Raw genomic sequence first — 8118 nt, 5'->3', positions numbered from 1 at the left:
AAACTAACCAAGCTGAAAGAAAAAAAAAAAAAAATACAGAATCCTATATTTTTTTTTTTTTTTAAGTTATTGTAGTATTAATTAAAATTTGGCATTTTCGAAACAATGAAAAACATCAAGGAGAATATCATAAATTTTAAGGACCTAGCCAAACAGCTGGAGGCATGTGTACGGTACAACTCAACGGGTAATGAAGAATTAGCTTTGCACACACGGAAGCCCACGTATGTGAGCGCGTATGATTGAAAACGAACAGCAAAGTGGCACATTAATTCACTTCAAATTGGAACTTTTTTTTTTATTTTTTATGTAGATATCGAAGTGATGCAGGACATTTACGCGGAATGTAAAAAGTAAGGAGCGCGTAAAAACGTCTATTGTGAAAGTCTACGAGAAGGAAGTTCACAATACATCAATGAGCAGATGCCTGTATGTCGATATGTGTACCTGCCTAAACAGGTTATCTTCTCATGTGCACACATTCATATGATCGCCTGTTTCCCCTCCTTTAGAGACCTAATCACTCTGGAGAAGCTAACGCTGGAGGCTCTGGAAAAGGGAAACGCGAACCTGTTTGAGCAGCTAGTAGAGGTATGATTATTCCTTCTTCTCACGCGTGCGCATTTGTGCAGCGGGGCATCTCTACTCCTGCACATATGAATGCGTTTATGCATTTATGCGTTTGTGAGCTTATGCTTTTATGCGTTTTTGCGTTTACGCGTTTGTGAGCTTATGCGCTGATGTGTGCACACCCGCGTTGAACCCTCCCCGCGCAGGCGTCCACCCACGTGAGCAGATCCATTAAGATGTTCGAAAGCTTCGAGAAAAACCACAAGGAGCGCACACGGAGTTTCCCAGAAGGAGGAGGGTTCCCGCAAAATGGGGCAATCCAAATGGTACACGACGATAGGGACTTTTCCAAAAAAAAATCGCACCAGGGGTATAAAAAACATGATAGTAAGAGGAGAGGGAAGAAATACAAAAACGTGGATGACGAGGAGGAAGACAGCGAAAAAAGAAATCGAAGTAGAAGCCAAAGCAGGAGCAGAAGCCGTAGTAGAAGTGGAAGCTTGGGCAGAAGCTCTGGAAGAAGAAAAGAACATGAAAAGAGGAAAAAGAAAAAGAAGGAAAAGGAGAAGGAGAAAGAAAGAAGGAAATATTTCCAAAGTGATGAAGAAAATAATAGCAAAGAAAAAGATACAAATGATAATAAAAAAATGATAAAGTCAGACTCGCTAGAATCTTTTAACAAAACATTTGGCAATTTCCGTGATACTATGAACATGCTGAGCAGCGAAATAGAAGAAGACCTGGACGATTTTCAAATGAAACAGAAAAAGCAACAAAAGAAGAAAAAAAAAAACAGAATGATGGAAAATTAAAGGGACAGCACGATAACGATAATGAAAACGAAAACGAAAACCAAAACGAAAACGACAGTGAAGACCCGTTTTTAAGTAACAATCACGTCGATTCGCTAGACGATTTAAGTCCGCGAAGCAGCAACACTACAAAGGGAAAAGCAAACAAAGGTGGAAAAGCAATCAGCGCACACGGGAACCATCATCCAGTGGTCATAGTAATTCACATATCAGATATTATAAACGTTTCACGAAATCTTAAAACTATATATATTTATCTAACCCTAAAATCGTTAGATAATAAAATTAATATAAGAAAGAAAAGCAAAAATAAACAAGTTGATAATTTTTCTGTAAACGTGTCAGAGCTTTTTGAATTCTCCGTTTTTTACAACAAACAGATGTTCTTGTATATAGATGTAGTCGATACAGACAACAACAGTTATTGTTACTCGTGCTTAATAAATTTGAATAATAGAATTTTGAAGAAAACTCGATTTTTTGTCCCCACGGCATTTTTATTAACACAAGTTAGTAACAATTTTGATGACAACTATGGGAACCAAAATTTGATTCCTACCAACCCGATAAATTTTCTTGCCAGCAATCAAAATTCCAAGGGAGAAAACATGGACATGGATATGAAAGATTTCTCGTTTATATCTCCCACAGTTAATTCCTTTCCAGGGGGAAGTTCTTTGGATCGTTGCGGACTAGGTCACCAGCCTCTTGGCAATCCCCCAAATGATGACCTCTTCGGTGCTAACCCTACTGGCATCAACCGCGCACACAATCGCTTGAACGACTTCCCCGTGACGCGGAACAACCCAAACAACTTCTACGCCATGAACAAGAACCTGCGGAACCCCAATTTTACCAACTTCAATTTTGCACGCACGAATCAAAATGGACCCAATTCGAACAACTTCAACTTCGTCAGCAGAAACGTCGCCAATAGGAACATGTCCAATTGGGGGAATGGAAACCAGGGCTTTGGCACGCCCAATTTTGGCAGCCCTAATTTTGGCAACCACAACTTTGGAAGCCCATCCGTTGGAGGTCCATCCGTTGGAGGTCCATCCTTTGGAAGTCCATCCTTTGGAGGACCATCATTTGGAGACGCATCATTTGGCGGCCAGAACCGAAGCCTTAGTAACCCCACCTTTAGCAACTACAACATTGGTCACCCCGACGTTTATCAACCCAACTTGGATCCCTTCGATCCCTTTGACCCCTTCGCCCTCGACCGTGCCAGCGGGGGCGAGAGCAAAAAAGAGGCAAGCGGCTCCCCCCAGGTGGACCCCCCCAGTATCAAGATAACCAAAGAAAGCGAAAAAGCAAATGAAGAGGAAGAAAAAAAAAAAACGAGCTAGCTAAAAATGAAAAGAACTTTTCAAGTGACTGCTCCTACATCATAATGAACATTTTTTTAAAAAACAAAGATTTTGATCACGAAACGGAATTAATGAAACAGAACAATTTGAACCTGTACAAGCAACTATATAACGTGTGCAACAAAGAAAAGGTGTACTATGAAAATAAGAACAAAGAAAATGAAAAGAAAATCGAAGAACTAGACAAGGCAGTAATGCTCCTCGAGTTGGACAACGAAAGTTACTTAGAAGCCAACAACAAGTTGAAGGAAATTATCGAGTCGAACAAAGAAATAATCAAAGTAATCGAAAATATTGTAAAGAAGAAAAATAACAAAATAGAAAAATTGGAAAAAGAAAATGAAAGAGTTGTACAGGCAGAAAAACTTATCGAAGAAAATAAAAAAGAAAATGTTTTTTTATCCCAACAAATTACCAAACTGAGCAGTAATTTTAAGGAAAATAAAATGAAATTAAAAGATTATAATCAAGTTAATGAAAACCTGAACAGCAAGGTAAATAATTTGATATTCCAACTGCAAAATGCGCAGATGAAAAATGAAAAACTTTTGCTATACTTATCCTACTTGGTAAAACATATCCACAAAAGCACCTGCAACGATGACGCCAATATGTTAAATCTAATGAAGTTAAAAAAGATGAATTGGAGTTTACAAGGATCACAGATTGGTAGGGATTGCCAGGATATGCTAGACGACATCACAAACAACTGCAGTTATGTGAAGACTGGTTCCAAGTACGAAGATATTATGCTGAATGATTTCATCAAAAGTCAGAAAGGGGTTAATGTGAATCCAAAACATTTGTATAAAATTCTAGGTATACGTAATGAACCAAAAAAACAGATTCTCAACTACAACAGTGACAATAGCAATGAGGGAAGAAATACTTCTAAGCGTAATCTTCCAAATGGGGACCCCATGACCAATGCTGATGCTTCCAAAAGTGCGATTCTCTCGGACGAATTGGACGCATCGCAGGATGAAGAAAAGGACCTCCACATTGATGACTTTCTCGTGAAGGGATACAAAAAATATATAACCGCAACTTCATCCACGGAAATAAATCAAGAGGATCATCTTCGAAAGGGGGGAATCCATCACCCATTTGCAAAGAAGAAGAAGAAAGAAGAAGAAAAAAAACGGGATGAAAATAAACGGGATGAAAAAAAACGGGATGAAAATAAACGGGATGAAAAAAAACGAGATGAAAAAAAACGAGATGAAAAAAGTACACTCAAGGGGGTACCCCAAAATGAACGCAAACTGAAAAATTCCCACAATAGTCGCCCATACGAGTTTCCCCAAATGAACTGGAGCAGCGATGAAGAGGCGAAGAAAAAACAGAGGCACTCCTTCGACTTGAATGTAAAGCGAATGGATGAAGTGCAGAAGGGGGAGGAATCTCGAGGGGAAAAAAAAAAGAGTCATCTACTGAGTGATAAAGAAAAAATTGAAACGAGGAGAATCCTAAGTGAGATGAACAGCAACATCCAAATTAGGCACCATACAAATGATATTTTCCATGACGATTTTTTTAACCACCCGAGAGAAGATCGCTCAGATAATGACACGAATAGCACATTTTCCTTCAACGTAAAAAATGACGCAAATTGGGGTCACTTGAAAAAACAGAAAAAGGGCAAAAAGGAGGAGAAAAACGAAGAAGGGGAAAATAACCAAAATGCGACTTCCAAAAGAGGACGCCAAGAATTAAACGAAAAGGGAAAGACGCAGCAGAGGAAGAAGCAGGGTAATGCGGTGAAACAAACAGGGGACAGAACTGCAAGCGGAAAAGGAAAAAAGGGCCTGCGCAGAGACATCATGGACGATGATGATGATGCCGATCATTACTATGATGATTACTACGGGAGTTTCCTCCCCTTGAGAACTATAAAGGAGAAACAAGGTAGGAAAAAACACTCCTTAAGTAATTACAAAAAAAAAAAGAGAAACAAATTGGTGTACAACGAAAATTACACCTTTAGTAACTGTGAAATGTCCAACGATGACTCATCCCTGGGGGTGGAAGGTCCATCGAATGTGAGAAGCAAAAAAGAGAAGAACATAGTCAGTGATACTTACTTAAACGAAAGGGGTAGAAGTAGACGGAAGCAGAGGAAGCACGAGGAGGGTTCACCCCTCTGGAAAGACCCCCTAGCGGAGAACCAACAAGACGAAGAAAGGGGTCCCCGTCATGATAGCAGCGGAGGAAGCAGTCGAGGAAGCAGCCGAAGAAGCAGCCGAAGAAGCAGCCGAAGAAGCAGCCGAAGAAGCAGCCGAGGAAGCAGTCGAGGAAGCAGTCGAAGAAGCAGCCGAAGGAGCAGTCGAAGTGGAATGGAGAAAAAGGGGAAAGAAGCCAAGCATAAGCGATTCATCCACTTGAAAAAAAAAACAACCAACGATTACATGAGTGACTACAAAAGTTTCGAAAAAAAATTTAACTACTTTGTAAAGGTGTCCAAAAATCTGCAAGGAAGCCTTCTCTCCAATAACAGCGACAAAATAAGTTATGCGGTCAAGCTGAACAAAAAAAACTACTTCACGAATTTGGAAAGAATTATCAACAGATGCAACAAAAAGGAGCAGACGTTTTCATATCTCGATAGTTATCTCAGCACGCAAATAAAGTCCAAGTTTTTATCAGAGGAAGACATAAAGAAGCATAAAAATAGGTTGCGCCATTTTTACAGCAAGAATACTAAGGGCCTCATTTTTGAAAACTCCCTTGTTAAGATATATGCGAAACTTTATTATGTGAACGAAGATTCAGGGAAAAGCAGTGAGCACAAAAAGGAAGAGTTGTTGTTAGGCCTCGACAGGCACGATGGCAGTGGTGACACGAGCAAAGTGCGTCCATGTGGAAGTAGCAATGGTGCATGCAAAAATGACGGCAACATAGTTAACAGCAAAGATGGTGATACCACTCGAAAGGACTGTAAAAAGGGCACGGACAAAAAACTAGAGAAAACACTCAAAAAGGAAAACATTTACATGAATATCTACGTGAAATCAATTCTGTACAACATCGTCTATATCAAAAGTGACCTGAGTGAAAACAAAATGGACCACATCAAAGTTGTAAAAAGAAATTTGAAAAAAAATTATAACAAAGTGACAGAAGAAAATGACTACATAAATTTAAAGAAAAACGAAATTTGTTTACTCTACACCTTATGCTTTAAAAAAAATCATCTTCACACATTGCCCCTATTCTTAAATGTGGAATGCTTAAACAATGATAATACTACCATCAAGTTGAAAATCGCTTTACCTCTGCCCCATCTATTCCTCCTCAAACCAAATAGCTTTTATCTCAACAATTTTGTGAAAAATTTCTCAGAAAAGCATAAATATTATTACAAATCTTACTACTACAATATGCTAGATTTTTCAACCTTTAAGGATTTTATCAATTCGATAAAACTGTACAACTCCTTTAACGTTTTTCATTTTGACTCTTACAATATTCTGTACAGCACATATCCTGTTAATGCCAAATGTAAAATGCTTTTGCTAATTGTGTGTGATTTTGTGAAAAAAAAAAATGGCGCTTCCAATGACACTGTGAAGTTACATTTTGTGTCTCTCTCCAACAGCTTGATTAGCTTCTCCGTAAATTTGTTTAAGCAAATTTTGTAGTACCTCCGCGGGGGGAGAGACACTCTGCCAAGATTTGTTGTGTTTGCCGAGCAGTTTTGCCGAGCAGTTTTGCCGAGCAGCTTTGTCTAGCAGTTTTGCTCACCCATTTTGTTTACCCATTTTGCTCACCCATTTTGTTTACCCATTTTGTTTACCCATTTTGCTCACCCATTTTGCTTACCCATTTTGCTTACCCATTTTGCTTACCCATTTTGCCCACCCATTTTTCCGCATTTCTTTTTACTTTCCACTTCCTTCCCGAGCGCGTGGACAGCCCTCCCAACAGTGATATACCCATTGGGCAGCGCGTCTGCGTCTTTGTTCTGCACCACCCCCTCATTGAAGAATGAACTGAATTTGAAACGAATTTTTTTTGTGTATTTTTTTTTGTTTTATTTTCACCCCTTTCAATTTTGCTCCTTTTACATTTGTTCGTCTGTTTGTTCGATTGCACGATTTTAAGACTTTTTTGCGTTTTCTCATTTTTTTTTTTTTCCCTCATTTTTGAGTGAAAGGCGTCTCCACAAGCGCACCACGTTGTTACTCTCCATGATTCGTTTTCATACATATGTGATTAATTTCTATTCTGCGCGGATGCCTTTTCCGTAACCCGATGAATTGTAACATTAACCCCATCCCTTACTTTGCACCCGTTAAGTGAATTACAGTGGTGATCTTCGTAATGTGCGAATGTCTCGGTGGATGCTCGCTGATTGTCAATCTTACAGCACTTCTCTCTTCGGCACCGATGCGGGATCCCGACCTGCTGCATCTGGTCTACATTTTGGTCCACATTCCCTCTATGGTGGTACTTCCTCCGGTACGAATTACTAAATTACTAACGTGTTAATTTAACATTACAAAATTGCTACTCCACTTCTCCCTTTTTAAATCCGTGGGTAAAAAAAACAAAAAAAAAAACAAAAAAGAATAAAATGTAGCACGTTATATCTTTACTTCCTACGCGAAACCTCTCTCACATTAGACTAACTACTCATTTCACAAAAGGTGAACCAAATTGGGGGCTACACAAACAACCACAGAACGTACAAAATGTACACCCAATAGCAGGTGTACACTAGAAACAGGGCACATAGTAAACTCAAAAAATATGATACATAAGAAAAGCACGAACTGAATGTAGAGGTCCAATGTGCTTTCCTTGGAGGCCTTTTTTGCGAGTGATTTCCCATTTTAGAAAATGAAATGAAGTCAAAAAGGGAAACTAATCCACTAAGGGGTAATGTATAATTACACCTCTCCTTCCTATTATCCCTTTCATTTATGGCCCATATCTTCAGATCCCGTGTAGCTTTTTTTTTTTCACCGTCCTGTGCGTTTTTTTTCCCTGGATTCGTTTACCACAGTTAATCGGAAAATAACTGCCTAGTTCGAATCGTCTCACCTAAACGGTACGATAGTCCTTTTGGTAAATTATAATCCGTTAGGTAGTTCTCCTCCCTTGTGAAGTATCCTTCCATTTATTTGTATGTTGAGCGGGTAATAAAAATGCCTTTCATTTTGAGGTGCGCTTGCAATGCCGCTCCAAAATGCACTCCTAAGGAAATTCCCACCATGCCTTAAGCGTTCCCGTTACGTTATGCGTCACCCTTCACGATAAAATTTTTCGAAGTTACTTTTGGTGACTCTTTAGAAATACGTCTGGTATATTTCTAGCTGTTTCTTTCCATTTGTTCATGCAGATATATGCACAATGCGGCA

General features: G+C 39.1%; 1 protein-coding gene across 1 annotated transcript; it reads left to right on the top strand.

Moving 5' to 3' along the window:
• Nucleotides 1-105: 105 nt before the first annotated feature.
• PCYB_094460 (hypothetical protein) lies at nt 106-6396 on the top strand (the record flags this gene model as incomplete). The annotated part of the gene is made up of 8 exons (XM_004222561.1): nt 106-187; nt 314-353; nt 513-591; nt 777-1382; nt 1404-1449; nt 1596-2734; nt 2779-3249; nt 3286-6396. The coding sequence occupies exons 7-8, from the start codon at nt 2779-2781 to the stop codon at nt 6394-6396; spliced, it is 3582 nt and encodes a 1193-aa protein (XP_004222609.1). The 5' UTR covers nt 106-187; nt 314-353; nt 513-591; nt 777-1382; nt 1404-1449; nt 1596-2734.
• Nucleotides 6397-8118: the final 1722 nt, after the last annotated feature.

The sequence above is a fragment of the Plasmodium cynomolgi genome, chromosome 9 (assembly GCF_000321355.1).
Source record: "Plasmodium cynomolgi strain B DNA, chromosome 9, whole genome shotgun sequence".
Classification (NCBI taxonomy): Eukaryota; Apicomplexa; class Aconoidasida; order Haemosporida; family Plasmodiidae; genus Plasmodium; species Plasmodium cynomolgi.
This window is presented reverse-complemented; position numbering and strand designations above follow the sequence as displayed.